Source organism: Rhinichthys klamathensis, unplaced genomic scaffold (assembly GCF_029890125.1).
Source record: "Rhinichthys klamathensis goyatoka isolate OS25496 unplaced genomic scaffold, OSU_Roscu_1.1 h1tg000008l_1, whole genome shotgun sequence".
Classification (NCBI taxonomy): domain Eukaryota; kingdom Metazoa; phylum Chordata; class Actinopteri; order Cypriniformes; family Leuciscidae; genus Rhinichthys; species Rhinichthys klamathensis.
This window is the reverse complement of record NW_026606561.1, coordinates 785,877-802,912: the sequence shown is the minus strand read 5'-3', so window position 1 is coordinate 802,912 and position 17,036 is coordinate 785,877. Positions and strand designations below refer to the sequence as shown.

The 17,036-nt window shown below is 41.6% G+C and overlaps 1 protein-coding gene across 1 annotated transcript in view; it reads right to left on the bottom strand.

The window, feature by feature from the left end:
- camsap2b (calmodulin regulated spectrin-associated protein family, member 2b) overlaps positions 1-17,036 on the bottom strand; it is a 95,601-nt gene that overhangs the window by 2,547 nt on the left and 76,018 nt on the right. Inside the window, exons 8-17 of the mRNA XM_056260313.1 lie at positions 15,765-15,855; positions 15,595-15,679; positions 15,482-15,507; positions 15,164-15,233; positions 14,837-15,073; positions 12,537-14,286; positions 2,947-3,083; positions 2,292-2,512; positions 951-1,047; positions 671-736 (exon numbers count right to left, since the gene is read on the bottom strand). Of these exons, the coding sequence (XP_056116288.1) occupies positions 671-736; positions 951-1,047; positions 2,292-2,512; positions 2,947-3,083; positions 12,537-14,286; positions 14,837-15,073; positions 15,164-15,233; positions 15,482-15,507; positions 15,595-15,679; positions 15,765-15,855 (2,780 nt within the window). The remainder of the gene's footprint in view (positions 1-670; positions 737-950; positions 1,048-2,291; positions 2,513-2,946; positions 3,084-12,536; positions 14,287-14,836; positions 15,074-15,163; positions 15,234-15,481; positions 15,508-15,594; positions 15,680-15,764; positions 15,856-17,036) is intronic.

Genomic DNA, 17,036 nt, shown 5'->3' with positions numbered 1-17,036 from the left:
AATGTACCAAGCACAATGTTCTCTCACGTTCCTTATTTCTAACACACACTCACAGCTTTCGCCATGGACTTGCGGGTGTCCGAGCAGAAACAAAAGCTGCTGCACTCCGTGTGTTTTTCCGTAGTCTCTTTGCGCGTTCATATGTAAATTGCTTGAGCTTATTTTGTCCATTAGATTGAAAGATCTGAAAAACCCATTCACCCGCCCATAGTCCCTCCCCTCAAAGAAATCAGGAGAGAAGTGGTTGAAAGTGGACAAAAGAGATGGATTAAAATACCAGGTTAAACAGGAATGTGTCTCCCTCGTCTACTTGTGATCCGATCGACCAAAACGCATCTTAATAGCAGGTGTAAACAGGGCCTGAGTCTTATAAACAATTGCCAAAATTAGCCATTTTCTGTTGCTGCAATGATAAAGTAGCTGATAAATAAACACAATTGCAAAGAAACATGAGAATCACAAGAAAATCAAGTAAACTAAAAATATTGACCGTTCTATAACATATGATTCAAAGATGATAATTATATAACAGTTTATTATGTTCCACCTATATGCTGATGAACCAGTGAACTGATCTGTCCAAGCGAATGAGTTTGTTCAGCGCCCAAGCTGAAATGACCGTCAGCACTGTGAGGCAATGACATGTTTGTGATGCTGTCTGCAAACTGACCTTCCCTTTCTCCCTTTAGGGGAGCTCAGAAAGAAACACAGATTGCCAGGAGACAGTCTGCTTCCTCTGAGCAACCAGCACAGAGAAAACACAGAGATACCAAAGACAGAGGGAGGACAGAAGGTTATGAACACGACCCGTCTCACAGCAATAGAGATGTGTGTCAGTCTTGATTAACACATGAGCGTGCCATTTGTGATCACGACAATAACTCATTATTTTCTCTGCTTTTGAATGATCTTTTACAGGGAAGGTAATAGTGAATTGGACATGGTCTCACCTAGATGTCCTCTTATCTGATTGGACGCTCTCATTGTCTGCCAAGTTAAGGGAGGCGAGTGATAAGCTGGACACTGAATATCCACGAGGCCGTGACCCTGGACACACAAATACACATATTTGCATATGCATACACATAATTTGCATACATTTTCTTTTAGAAGCCAGTTTCAAAAGCTCTCTGGATATCACAACAGCAAATTAAAGGGTTAGTTCACCCAAAAATGAAAATTCTGTCAGTAATTACTCACCCTCATGTTGTTCCCGTAAGACTTTCGTTCATCTTAGGAACACAAATGAAGATATTTTTGAGTGACTACAGTGGCTCAATCTTAAGTTTATCAAGTGACGAGAATACTTTTTGTGCGCAAAAAACAAGCAAAAATAATGACTTTATTCAACTATTCATTTCCTTCCCTGTGGGCCTCGAGTGAGTTCACGTAGTGATATTGCGCAAAGGTTCTGTGTTGCACGTCACACGCATCACACACATGACCAGCGTCGGGCAATAGTGAGCCTACGTGTAACATGCAACACAGAACCTTTGCGCAGTTACACTACGTGAACTCACTCGAGGCCCACAGGGAAGGAAATGAATAGTTGAATAAAGTCATTATTTTTGTTTGTTTTTTTGCGCACAAAAAGTATTCTCGTCACTTGATAAACTTAAGATTGAGCCACTGTAGTCACTTGGACTATTTTAACGATGTCTTTCATAACTTTTGGGCCGGTCAGTTTCGATCCCTTAAGAAGCCTATGGAGGAGTGATCCAGCTCTCAGATTTAATCAAAAATATCTTAATTTGTGTTCCGAAGATGAACGAAAGTCTTACGGGGTTGGAACAACATGAGGGTGAGTAATTACTGACAGAATTTTCATTTTTGGGTGAACTAACCCTTTAAATGTGGAATTTTAATATGATTAAAAATATAAATATTTGATTACAAAATAAAAAACATAGGTGTATTACGAATGATTAATATTATAACAAAAATATAAAATAATTAGAATTCATTTACCAATATTATTAAAATAATATATATTATTAAAACATAAATACTTTATAAAAAAAATATATATTAATAATTATTTATATAATTAATATAAAATTATTAGAATTAATAAATGTTTTATATTTTCTTTATTTTTTAAATATACTGTAGATATAATATTAATATTATAAATATAATTAAAATATTATTATTAAAATGATTTTAAATGATTCAATTAATATATTGAAGTTTAATAAGCAGAGACAAGAAGTAAGCCATTCGTAGGTTGATATCTCTATAAAGTGCAACTGCTGTGGCTCTGTCACAGCAACACTGATTCCCCATCGCACCTGTGGCTGCCCGTGCTGGAGGTTTCGGAGACTCCATGATGTCTCTGTGCATAGATTTGGGCCGTGGTTTCTTTTGCTTGACACCAGGGGGGCGGGGCTTAATGACGCTGTCCATGTCATCCATCAGTTTCAGCTGCTTCTTCCTCATATATTCATTTCTTATAAACTCTCGTCTTGCCTTCTCTTCTTCCTTCTTCACAAGATCCTCTTCCGCTTTCATTCTGATCAAGGAAGCAGAGATTTCATGCATTTCGAGCAAGTATAATGACTTTTACAAACCATTTAAGATTGCTTTAAATACAGAAGTAAAACAGGTGAATGTTGCATGGAGTTTTAGTAAAAAATATAGGTAATTATTACATTATATTATTACGTATTGTTATACTGCTGCATGTAAATGAAATAAAAAAGGTCCCCTACTTTAAAAAACATTTTTAAAGTTATATATTGAATAAATGCTGAACATATAAAGACTTAATATTTTTAATAGTTACAACTATAATTTATATTATATTTTAAATTGCTCTAGTGTATATTGATTTCTGTGAACATGACATGTTGCATTAGTTGTGCTATCTTTGATTGTGTGGCTTTGTTTTCTGTGATCATGTCCTTTTCTATTAGTGTGTTGTGTTTTTTGTGGTGTTTTTCATACCGTGCTGCTTCTTTCTTCTGTTCTATCTCGGCCTCCTGTTGCTGTTTCTTCATCTGCATCTCTTTCTCTCTCCGCAGCCTTTTCTCCATCAGAGCTGCTTTCTTCTGGGCAACATCCTCCTCTCCCTTCAGGTCGTCCTGAGTCACAGCAACACAAACAAACAATTATTCAGTCTGACACAGAAGCTCATGTGCAGCTGGCTGTATGAGACAATGTCTTTCACAGAACATTGTGATGTGCTTCATGAAGAAAAAAACAACACATTTTTAAAACACAAAATATTCATTTCAAAAGGAGTGTTTTTCTTGAGATGAATTAAAAAGAATAACAAAGACACTTGTTGAAGCTACTGAACAGAGAAACATGCTGTCACGACCATTTATATCAATATATACACATTATATGGACCCTTTTTACATACTGTGATGACATCAACATCACAAATCGAGCGTGTTTATAATACAACGGCTGAGGGAGTGACGGCTAATATGACATCTTTCTCTCCTCTAACCAATGTAATCAGTCTCTCTATATTTTTTATTCTCTTTTGGAAAGTCTGCTATTGGAGATATTGGGAATACAAAAATTATATTAGCCGTCGTCTTGTGTTCACTATTATAGAAGTTTACCCAACTATGACAACTTCCGCTTCTGAGAACCCCTGAAATGTGAAATGGGTCTATTATTTGGTCTGAACCGTGGTGCATTTGCATCAAAGTTGCAGCTGTTTACCTTGCTTGGTAATGATGATGCAGGAGAAGGCAGCAAAAATGCATTGCATTGCTCACCTCACTTTTATATTTTTGTTTTTGAACCTTTTGTTTTGTTATTAAAAGGGTAAACAAATAACGGCACTTGCCTCTATCTCCCTCGAATGTACTGAACATGTTCTAAAAAAGTCCATTCCTGTTAAAGGCGAGCCATACAATCTCTCTGCTCACATTGCATCAGTCACGCTTGTCAATCAAAATGAGTGAGAACACAGACAAACACAGTTTTAGTGTGAAAGTACCCTTAGAGAAAAATAAATAAATAAATAATCTGTAATTTATTCCTCATGTCTCAAGCCCAAAGCATACATTGGTTTTTACTAGGGATGTCCCAAGCCTATCTCAAGGATCGGTGTAAGAGCCAAATGTGTGTATCTTTTATTTTGGGCCACTAGATGGTGCTGTAGGCTCATGTATATATGTGAGGGGTCAACAGGTAGTAGGGAGGTGTTGACCCGGAAGGGCAAACAAGTTTTTGACCGCTACGGCGGAGTTTGATGAATGCTGTTGTCGTGTGAAGTTCTGGGAATCTTCGTGCTTGTGGACCTTGTGTGCTGTGCAGTTATGTGGAGGACAATAAAGATGGTAATATTGCAACGAAGACGATGCCTATGGAGTTACTTTGCACGTAACAACAAGTTCAACATTAGCTGCCTGGCGTGTCATAACAAGTAGCTACGGGACAACAACTCTAGCACAGTATTAGACTGGCTATTATACTGTCAAAAACTTGTCCTTTTTTGGACTTTCTTTGAACTTTGATGCCTTGGGAACGGAGCGGCAAAGACGTCGTTGGACACCAGCGGCAGCTGAGGAGCCGACCGGGGCGGTGGAGCACCGCAGCCGGAGGAGCCAAGCTGGAGCACCACGGAGACTCTTCACGTGTCAGGTTGGACGACGGTGAATTACAGTAAAGGCGCCCAACGAGGTATGTGTAGCGCTACACCTTTTGATGGCCAATTGTGTGCACACATTAAATCCAATGCATTGGTATTTGCGGTTTGCGGCGTTTGGAAGGTAAAGTTGAGTGTGGCCCTTTTTTCGTTTGAGGCACATAAGTGACTTTACTTGGCGGTGCGCTGACTTCAAGCGAACTCTTATTGCGACGCGCGTTACTGACTGTTTATGCGTAATGGAATCACGCACTGTGGAAATGGAGAACAATACTGAGACTGAACAGATGGCGAGTGGGGGGGAAACTCAAAAACGCACTGTTAAGTTAACAGAAAAGGCCTTGATCGAAAAAATTGATAAATTGCAAAACGAACGAAGGTTAAAATTAAACAAAATGGGTAACATAAGACGTGAGATTCATGAGTTAATGTCTAAAGGTGATAACTCAAATGTATTAAGTACTGTGGATGTGTTAAAAGGGGCATGTGATGATGCCAAAAATTTACATGAGTCCTTGTTGGAGTTATTGCCATGTGATGAAAAAGAAAAGCATGAGATATGGTTTAAAGCCAAAATGATTCCCAATAATGAGTGTGTTTGTAGTGTGAATAAGTGGCTCTCTCAAACTGAAACCAACAAAAATGATGATCGTTTTGATGATGATATAAGTCCTCATGACAGTGTGTCAAATGTTGGCAGTAGACAGTCACAAAAAAGTGTTAAATCCAGCACCATTTCATCTGCTAAGCTGAAAGCAGCAGTTAAAAGGGCCTCAGTATTGGCACATGTGAAAGCCATGGAAGAAAGACATGCTATAGAAGAAGAGGAGGAGAAGCTGAGAAGAAGGAAGGAGCTGCTTGCATTGAAGACCGAGTTGGTAGAATGTGATTATCAAATGGAAATGTATAACTCTATGCTGGAGTCTTCTTCACAAACAAAGTTAACTGGAACGAGCTCATGTTATAAAAGGAGATCAAAGGGAGTGGTAAAAGAACTGAATCCCGTTGCCAAAGAGTTTATACCTGAAAATGATGTTGAAATTCAAATAATTAAAAATGACAATAAAATGCAATCTCAGCAACGAAATGAACCAAAGGTGGCATTAATTGAAACTAAACTTGTGGATGTCAGACCAAAGAAAACTGTGACAGCAACACCCCTTGTGGTTGAACAACATAAACCCAGTGGAACTAAACTGCAAAGGGAGCGTTATACATACAATGAGAACATAACTCAATCAACAACCAGTCTACAGTTACCTGGAGAATTTCTTACCATCATGAACAGACAAACTGAAATCACAGCAGCCATGGTAAAGCAGCAGCAGTCAATGACTTTACCATCACGTGACATTCCTGTATTTGATGGCGATCCTCTGCAATACAGAGCCTTTATTAAAGCATTTGAACAAGGAGTGGAAATGAAAGCAACTCAAGCTGACAGTTTGTACTACTTGGAACAGTTTACTAGAGGCCAACCTCGTGAGCTGGTGCGCAGTTGCCAACATATGGACCCGGATCATGGCTACACAGTAGCAAAGACTTTGTTACAGGAACATTTTGGAAATCCATACAAAGCTGCAACTGCATATATTAACAAGGCCCTTTCTTGGCCAACGATAAGAACTGAGGACACAAGGGCATTGCAGAGTTATTCCTTATTTCTGCGTGGTTGTTGTAATGTGATGAACGAGCTGGAATATGTGCAAGAGCTCAACATGCCTGTGAATATGAGAGCAATTCTTGCAAAACTTCCATATAAACTACGAGAGCGCTGGAGAGGTAAAGCCTATGATATCATGGAGACAACTGGATATAGGGCTGGATTCAATGATATGGTTGCATTTATAGAGCGTCATGTCAAGATCTTGTTAGACCCATTTTTCGGTGACTTACAAGATTATAGTTTAAGTACAACACTTCTTAGTCAGCAACAGCAAAGGCCACACCTGGGTACCAAGATTAAAAGAAATGTCGTGGCCAGCACTGTAACATCTGTGAGTGTTCCTGAAGAATCCAAACAGACATATGTTACAATAGAAGGAAATGAAGATGAGCCTTGTGTTTGTTGCTCACAAATTCACACATTAGGGGATTGTAAACAATTTGAAAGAAAACTGCACAAAGATAAAATATTTCTGTTAAAGAGAAGAGGAGTGTGTTTTGGCTGTCTGCAACGGGGCCACATCAGCAGGAATTGTGTGGAACGATTAACATGTGAAATTTGCAACAAAACCCATCCAACAGTGTTACACATAAAACAACAAATGGCTCCCTCTGAGCATGAAGCAGAAACATCAGAACCCCTGCCAGTTTCACCCACAATATGTGGCCATACAGGGGCCGGAAAGGATCGTGGCATGCTGTCAGTGCTTCCTGTAAAAATCAAGGCAGTGAAAGGTCAGAGTATTATCCAAGCATATGCGTTCTTGGATCCAGGCAGCACCGGTACGTTTTGTTCTGAACGGCTGATGCATGAACTGAACCTCACTGGAAAACGAACACAAGTCCTGCTTCGAACAATGGGCCAATCTAAAACGTGTTCAGCATTTTCACTGTTTAATCTTGAGGTGGCAGGGCTGGAGAGTAACACATTCTATCCTCTGCCAGAAGTCATCACACAGAAACAAATGCCTGTCACTAGGGACGACATGATAGCATCTGAAGATCTAGTAAAGTGGCCGTATTTAACAGAGGTTTACATGCCATCCATTCACTCTGAGGTTGAACTGTTGATTGGTGTTAATGCCCCCAAGTTATTGGAACCCTGGGAGGTCATCAACAGTCAAGGAAATGGTCCATATGCTGTCAGAACTGTTCTTGGCTGGGTGGTTAACGGTAAATTAGATGGCAATGATGAGCAGGAAGTCTCATCGGTAACAGTAAATAGAATATCAGTGACCAAGTTGGAGGAACTGCTCAAGAACCATTATAACCATGATTTCTGTGAGAACTCAACCAACAAACAGGAAATGTCCAGAGAAGATCTAAAGTTTCTCAGCATTATGGACACATCTGCAGTAATGCAGGAAGGAAGGTATTGCCTGAACCTACCTTTTAAAAGGATGGATGTCGGTTTACCAAATAATCTTGTTGTGGCCAAACAAAGAATACAAGGCCTTAGAAAGCGATTTAAATTCAACCATCACTTTCACCAGGAGTACGTAGAGTACATGAACAACGTCATCTCATGCTGCTATGCAGAGCGTGTACCTGAACATCTGTTGCATTGTAACAATGGAAGAATTTGGTATATCCCTCACCATGGAGTCCATCACCCTAGAAAGGGATCACTACGCGTGGTGTTTGATTGTGCTGCAACATTTAAGGGAGTGTCTCTGAATAGTGAGCTATTGTCAGGGCCCAATCTCACGAGCACACTTCTGGGCGTCCTCATGAGGTTCAGACAGGAACCAATAGCCATCATGGGAGACATTAGAGCCATGTTTTATCAGGTGCGTGTGCCTGAAGAGGACAGAGACTTCCTCCGCTTTCTCTGGTGGCCAGAAGGAGACACTACACAAGAACCAGTGCCTTACAGGATGATGGTGCATTTGTTTGGAGCCGTTTCATCTCCAAGCTGTGCGGCCTATGCCTTAAAGAGAACTGCCAAAGACAATCAGAATGAATTTCCAGCAGAGGTCACAGAAACTGTTAGACACAACTTTTATGTTGATGATTGCCTAAAGAGTTCAGCTACAGACAAGGAAGCAATCAAGATGATAAATGATCTCGTTGCGCTGTGTGAAAGGGGAGGCTTCACGTTGGAAAAATGGATAAGCAATAGTCGCGTTGTTCTGCAAGCCATCTCAGAAGAGCAAAGAGCTAAGGATTTAAAGACGTTAGATCTGGATATTGATAAGCTTCCAATGGAAAGAGCTCTGGGTCTCCAGTGGTGTGTGGAAAGTGATGCTTTCAAGTTTAAGATGGATCTGAAACATCAGGCCCTGACCAGGCGTGGAATGTTGTCCGTCAACAGTTCTGTTTTTGACCCGTTGGGGTTCCTGGCGCCAGTGACATTGCAGGCAAAAATGATGCAGCAGGAACTGTGTAAAAGAGGCTGCAGCTGGGATGATGCATTACCTCAGGACGTTTTACACCAATGGAAAAGGTGGCTGGAGGGGCTGACTCTGCTGGCTGCATTTAGTGTGGACCGGTGCATAAAACCTGTCGGATTTGGAGCTATAAAGCATGCACAATTACACAATTTTTCAGACGCCAGTGAAGCAGGCTATGGCACTGCTACGTACATTCGTATGACAAATCATGAAAACATCATCCATGTTGCCTTTCTCCTTGGCAAGGCCAGAGTAACACCACTGAAGACCATAACCATCCCACGGCTTGAGCTGTCTGCAGCCGTTCTAGCTGTAAAAATCGATGCTATGGTCAAGGCAGAGCTGAACATACGACTGGAAAATTCTGTGTTCTGGACTGATAGCACATCTGTGTTGAAGTATATTAATAATGAGGACAGGCGCTTTCACACATTTGTGGCTAACAGAGTTGCAACCATCAGAGAATTGTCTGAGCCCGCTCAATGGAAACACATCAGCACAAAGGAAAACCCAGCTGATTATGTGTCTAGAGGACTGAAGGTATCAGACTTCCTGAAAACCAGTGCGTGGTTAGAAGGACCAGCATTTTTGCGGAAAGAAGAGGAAAAGTGGCCTGAAATTGTGTTGGAGGTGGCTTTGGATGTTGGAGACAAGGAGGTTAGGAAGGAGGCTGCAGTTTACGCAATCAGCATTGACACTCCTACTCCCTCAGACCAGCTTATTGCGCACTTTTCGGACTGGAGGAGACTTAAAAGGGCAGTGGCCTGGTACTTGAGGTTGAGGAGTGTGTTGAAAGAGAAGTGTAGGTGTAGAAAACAGTTGGACATTCCAGTGAGAAAAAATACAGTGGTGCACAAAATGAACACAAGAGGGCGCCAGAGGACCACTAATGACCCAAAGAGCAGCAGTCTGTCCACGGCAGAGTTACAGAGTGCAGAGTTCTTCATCATTTTGTACTGCCAGCAACAAAGGTTCAAGTTTGAGATTGAAGCTCTATCGCAGAACACCAGAGTGAGCCGTCAGAGTTCCATCTATGTGTTAGATCCTGTTTTGGAGGATGGGCTTTTGAGAGTTGGAGGCAGACTTCACAGAAGTGCAATGCCAGAGGAATCTAAGCATCCAATAATCCTGGCCAAGGAGCAACACATCTCTGAATTAATCATCAAATGCTTTCATCAAACTCTTGGACATTCCGGACGAGCTCACACTCTGTCGGCTGTAAGAAGAAAGTTTTGGATTACAAAGGGAAATTCTGCTGTGAGAAGGATTATTGGACAGTGCAGTATCTGCAGGCGATACAATGGGCGTCTCTTAATGCAGAAAATGGCTGACTTACCTGCTGCAAGGATTCTCCCAGACCTTCCCCCCTTTACCAACACAGGGGTTGATTACTTTGGACCAATTGAGATTAAAAGAGGAAGAACACATTGCAGAAGATATGGTGTTATATTTACCTGCCTGGCGAGTCGAGCCATTCATTTGGAGGTAGCAGCTACTCTTGACACTGATTCCTGCATAAATGCGTTAAGACGATTTATCAGCCGAAGAGGACAAGTGAAACATCTGTGGTCCGACAATGGAACAAACTTTGTTGGAGCTGAGAGAGAACTGAAAGAAGCTCTTGTCAAACTGGACCAGGACACAATAAATTCATTCTTGGCACAGGTAGAAATTAATTGGACTTTTAATACACCTACTGCCTCCCATTTTGGTGGTGTTTGGGAGAGAATGATCCGATTGGTGAGAAGGGTGCTGAACTCAGTACTGCGTCAACAAACCCTGGATGATGATGGGTTAAATACAGTGTTGTGTGAAGCTGAAGCCATTTTGAATGATCGTCCTATTACAAAACTCTCGGACGATCCAAATGACTTGGAGCCTTTAACACCAAACCATCTGCTCCTGCTTAGAGGAAAGCCATCATTTCCTCCTGGGATTTTCAAGCCAGAGGATCAGTATGGAAGGAGGCGATGGAAACAGATTCAATACCTGGCTGACCTTTTCTGGAAGAGATGGGTTCGAGAATATTTACCCTTGCTTCAAGAAAGACAGAAATGGAACGAGAAGATGAAAAATCTTGCTGTTGGAGATGTTGTGGCCATTATGGATCCATCTGCCCCTCGAGGATCTTGGCCTCTTGGAAAAGTTGTGGAAGTTTTTCCAGATAGTCACGGCCTTGTGAGATCTGTGAAGTTGAAAACTAAATCCAATATTATTGAGAGACCAATTTCTAAGCTTTGCATGGTATATGGAGTCTAATTACTGTGTATAAGCCACATGTGAGGAACTCATTTGGTCTCCTTTATGGTTATTGTTTGAGAAAAAATAATAATAATAAATTGTCATGTTTGTTTATCATGTCAATTAGGGGCCGGTGTGTAAGAGCCAAATGTGTGTATCTTTTATTTTGGGCCACTAGATGGTGCTGTAGGCTCATGTATATATGTGAGGGGTCAACAGGTAGTAGGGAGGTGTTGACCCGGAAGGGCAAACAAGTTTTTGACCGCTACGGCGGAGTTTGATGAATGCTGTTGTCGTGTGAAGTTCTGGGAATCTTCGTGCTTGTGGACCTTGTGTGCTGTGCAGTTATGTGGAGGACAATAAAGATGGTAATATTGCAACGAAGACGATGCCTATGGAGTTACTTTGCACGTAACAACAAGTTCAACATTAGCTGCCTGGCGTGTCATAACAAGTAGCTACGGGACAACAACTCTAGCACAGTATTAGACTGGCTATTATAATCGGTATTGGGGCCGATTAAGTGTTTTTTGTACTGATCGGTATTGGCTTTCCTAAGCCTGATCCTTAATTTTATGTCAGCTGTCATGCACAGTAAGTGGTGGTATGCACCTTCAATTGGGATTGCCAACCACCATTAAAGGCAAAAAAGAAGCTAAATTGTGCATGCTTGACCAATGAGGTCTTTTCTAGCGTGTCACACGTGCACGTTTGACCTTCCGTGTTTAGCATATCTGATGCGATATTACTTTTGTATCAAATCACTCTAAAGCTATGGGTTGCGTCCAGCCTCGGACTTGATTGAGAGGCAGGCATTCTGACACCGCGAGCTTCATGCTTTCTAAACCTTAAATCCCCATATTTTTCTTTTTTTGTTGCAATTATTCTGCTTATTGTAAACATAAAATACAAAAAGTTAAAAGAAGTATTTATAATTGTGACCACACAGTCTGTTTACATCAGATGTCCTTGCCCTACACCAATGTCCTTATACAGTATATATACATATATAATATATAACTGAGAGAAAGAGAGAGAGAGAGAGAGAGAGAGAGAGAGAGAGAGAGAGAGAGAGAGAGAGAGAGAGAGAATTACTGTAGTAATTGTTATATTGGAATTAAATTATAAATAGGATGCCCTTTTTTTTTACATTTGAGCCCCTAAGAAACTGCACATCCCTGGATACATTGGCTTGATTTTAATAAATGTAATGCACTTTTAAGTGGACACCAAGCACTAAGAAAACACAAGTATCGGAGCAGGACTCTGTATCAGCAGATACTCAATATTCAATTACTCGGATCGTAGGCACAACAAAAACTTGATCGGGACAACCCTAGTTTTTACGCGTACAATAAAGTACAGTGTAGTGGACAATAGAGTACAGTGACAATTTCATCATCAGCATAGTATGTGCTTACTGTACGTGGATGGTCAAATTTTTCTAACTGGACATTCAATGTACTCCTAGCTAGCATGCTATCAGAAAGGTGCGTTTGGCAGTACGTATACAAAGCATTTGGGCCAAACCTGAACTATACTTTGAGCTTTAGTTATTTAGGCAGCTTTTCTCTATATGTGTGTGCTTTCTGCTCTCTCTACTTTGTATGTAAATATCTAAGTCTCACCTTGTAGAAGAAGCCGCAGCACATCTTCTGGTCTGGTCCAGTCTCTGTTTCTCTGTTGCTCTCCAGGTCATGCCCATCTAGAGGCTTTAGAATAGAGAGAGGAACCTCAATCAGATCCTTCTTCTCTTGCGACTGTTCTTCATTTGTGTTCCCACTTGCTGTTTCCGTCGAACGGTCCATTGTCGGAGCCTCAGACGTTGGCGCATTCATGTTTCTATCATGTTTAGCTTCTTCCTGATTAGCGTTCACCTGAGCAGACGGTGGATTTGCAGCTGCTTTCTGTGCGTCCTCACTTGAAGGTCCCTCATCATGTCCCAAGTATGCAAATGAGCTGGTCTGCATCTGGCTGGGCAAGAAACGTCTAAGTCGAGGCAGGCTGTCCACCGACTGCTGCGTGTTGAGTATGCGGCTGAAAGGTGTGACCTTCAGGTCGTTGGGCCTTGGCGTTCGTGGCGTCCTTGCATGGAAAGACGCGGACTTCCTTTTGATCATAGAGGGCGAACGGTGTGATGTGCGTGGCGAGCCGGTGGATGACAAAATGGGGGAGAGCGACCCCACTGAACCTCGGCCCACTACACTGCTGCTGCGCAACTCACGCAGCTGTTTGCGTGGCGCCGAGTCCGGCGGCGGAATCACCCAACTCTGGTGATCGCGCATCTGCATGATGCGTTCCTGCTGCTGTGCCAAACGCTGCATCTCCGACTGCAGGAAGCTCAAAGACGTGTTCAGGCGCTCGATGGATCGATTGTACTCTGCCAAGTCCACCTCGACGGCTGCTTCCTCCAGGGGTGATTTCGGCGGTGCACCGTCTGGTAGACATCTCTCAAGTCTGGAATTGGAGTCATTCGAATTCAAGGGTGTCTTCAGAGGTTGAGAGTCACTGATCTCTTTTTCCTGACCATCTGGTCCTTTGCTGTCACCCCCTATTGGCGACACGACTCCTTTACGCCTGACCACGTTGAGAAAGGCTGTCCTGCCCATGCGCTGCCTGTGACGTGTGAAAGCCGCTTCGACTTTCTTCTTCTGCGCCTCAATGGCTCTGCGTTTCTCTTCCAGCTTCATCTTCAACTGCACCATCTCTGACGCCAGCAGTTGCGAGGGGTCGCGAGGGGAGGTGATGCGAGCAGGGCTGCGTGCGTCAGGAGTAATCGAGCGAACCGTTCCTGTCGCTCCTGGGGTTGAGACGTTCAGCTCGCCACTCTCAGGGGTGTTACCGCCACTACCACTGCTACGGCCATCGCCGTGGTTCAGTTTACGAAATTTCTGTTCGGCGAAGCTGGTCATGCGAACTGCAGAACCCAGCGAGGAGGCCATGCTGGTGGCCAGGGAATGCATTCCCAAAAGGCTTGGGCACGGGCTGCCGACAGTCTCTGGAAGTGGGCAGGAACGAGCTTCATGGTCCTGGTCCATGTCCGAGTAGTCCTTCAGGGACGAATCCTCATCCTGTCCATCCTGGATGTCCTCGGTACGGACATGGATTCCAGTGTCCATGTCAGTAGAGGTGGAATTTAGGTCCGCGTCGTCTGCTCTGACCTTGGAAAGCGAGTCCTCGGAATCGTTCGAGTCAGTGCCGGAGTTGTGGGAAGATGGGTTGTGCAGGAAAAAGGCACTGTCTCCAGATGGGGGCTGCAAGCTGCTGTGGGGTTGTTCAGAGTCATGGATGATCTTCAGGGCTTCTTCTATACTAGGAGTGTTGGGCTGAGGGTCATACGAAGGGCTGAGGTTATCTGCTGACACGCCATTTGAGTACCTGAAACATGGGATATTCATTCAATTATAGTGAACTCTGAAGATTTAGATAACTTCAAAATAAAACAGCTTGACACATAATAAAACTAACATTTCTTTAATATGTTTATTGTTGACCATAAAAATTTAACAATCTTTTTTAAAGATTAATATCATTAAAGGAATAGATAAGAGAAAAAGGTTAATGGTTAATCGAAAATGATGTCATTATTTCAATCCCTTATGACTTTCTTTCTTCCAAGAAATACAAAAGTAGAAGTTTAATAGAATTTTTGATGAAAAGAAAACACATGATGACAAAAAAAGTCACCATAAAAGTGTTCAAATGACTATTGTTAAATGAAACAATATATTTAATGTCTTCTGAAGACATATGAGCGTATGAGAAATGACCAACCAACATCCATACCTGTTCACTTATTTTACATTCGCCCAAACCTCTCCTTTTGAGTTCATGAATTAAAAGTTATAAGGGGGAAACAACATCAGGGTGAGTAAATGCTATATAAAGGGCAAAGTAATTATACAAATAAATAAATAAAAAAGTGTACCCAGTGTAGTTTCCCAGACGATGCCTGCTGGATTTCTCATCATCCTCCTCATGTATTTTGCTGTTGGCGTTCCCGTTAACGGGCTGGAAAGAAAGGTTCCTCCGCATTCCTCGAGCTGCATGGTGGACTTTAAAACACAAACCTTCTGTGCTTGCTGATCGACTCAGTCCACGCCTTGAAGATGAACTTGAGCTGTCATCAAGTGGAATCTCAAATGATATCCCATGAGCTGAAGACCTGAGGTGAAGAGAAAGAATTATATATCTGGAGCATGTAAAGACAGAGTAAGAGAGTGAACGGGATAGAGAGTTAGTATAGGGCGCAGACCGTTTCTCTTTTGGCCATGTCCCCACACATCCGTCCACATATGACATGGATGATGACTGCCTGATAACTGCTGTGAAAGAAAGAAATACCCATTTACTTTCCTGCAACACCAAGTAAATGTTTACAACTAAATAAAAGCTTAATCTACATTTATTCCATGCATTCAAGCTAAAAATTGTATCAGTATGTGTGTGATCGCTGTGAATGGAACCTATTGCTAGAGCCATGTTTTACCAGTTGAGCAACAGTAAAACTAAAGAGGGAAGCAAAATCTCTTTTTAGTTTTATGAAGGACTGACTCATTTTTTAAAGTCTTACCTGAATTGTCATTTTCAGGTTGTGACCTATAGGAGGAAATTGTTTGAAATATAAATTCTTGCATAAAATCATGATAAATGAAACCTCAAACTTGCATTGTATTAAAGACAAACCTAGACTGCTCTGGACTGCCTGGTCTTTGGATCGGGTTTTGTTTGGGTATGGGAGCCAGATTATTGAACTGGGATGGATCAAAAGCTAAAAAAGAACATATATGAAACTTGGCGTTAACCAAATACATAGCATGAACAGCAAACATAACACCCAATGAGACGGACCTTACCTTTGGTATTGACTGTGCGGGGCTGAACAAAAGATGGTTTCACAACTTCACACCACCAGAATAGCTCTGCCATAAACACAAGGTAGTTACTCTGAAACACATAAACAGATGTTAATATTAATTAGGAGAAAAAAAGATACGGATCAAAGAAAGAGGAGAACTGAAGATGCCTACATGGATGAATTTCGGACAATCTCTTGAATCTTGCAAAAAGAAAGAAATGAAGGGTCTGATGTGTGTGTGAAGTGCTGCTCATGTAATGTTGTTCTATAACCACAAGGTGCCACTGTTCTCCTTTAGATAGAGATTGAGCCTTTACAAACCTTTACTAACTTTATGACTAGTGTATTCAAAATGAAATTATAGCATACTGCTTACTATGGGTATACAATATATATTGTCTTCTATTTCAAAACATTGTCCTATGATCTTTTTACATTGCATATTGAGTTCAACAAATGGCATCCAGCTATTATTTCTGAAAAAAAGCTTTCTTTAATCCAGGTTTGTGTAAATTATGCATCAATTTAGAGGGTCATCTGTTGATGTATTCATCTGACATCAACACATTCTGTTGTGAAGGAAACAGAATTGTGCAAATTTAAGCTATTGAAATACTATAATAACTGAACAAAATGCACTTTAAATAGTGTATAGCAGCCTAATAGTGTATTTATTGAAAGAAACAGCACAGCAGCCATGAGAAGAGTCTCTTTCAGTGCATTAAAGGGTCTTCTGGCCCGACAAGAGGAACAAAGCAACCGGGGTAGCCTGACACGAACAGAACAGACCCAGAACTCTCTGCAGATTTATTCAGTCCTGACACATTTATTTCACCACAGTTAAGGGCTGTTAGCCTCATGAAAACAGCCTCATTTAGTGTAATCACAACATTTAACGTCTAAATGACCAAAGAAATCAGACGTACCTTTGTTTTACTGGAGAGTATGTGATTGGTTGAAACAGCCGACAAGCATTTTGACCTGGTTTACATAATCGACCACAGACTCATCTGACATAATGGCAAATCCACGGCTGCCGGTTTGGAAAATGTAATACATTTTGCTAATATTATTGGCTGGTGTCATAATGGTGGCTATGTGAGGTAAAGGCTACACATGGAGTGTGTTTATCTAGACAAACTGCTTCACTAACATAACTGTCTGAGGCGATCCACATGGCAGCGCTCTCCCACACACAAACTATGACTCAGTCATTCCAAACGGTCAGATTTAAAACACGCACTGGTCATTATTCCCATCCTGCATCAGC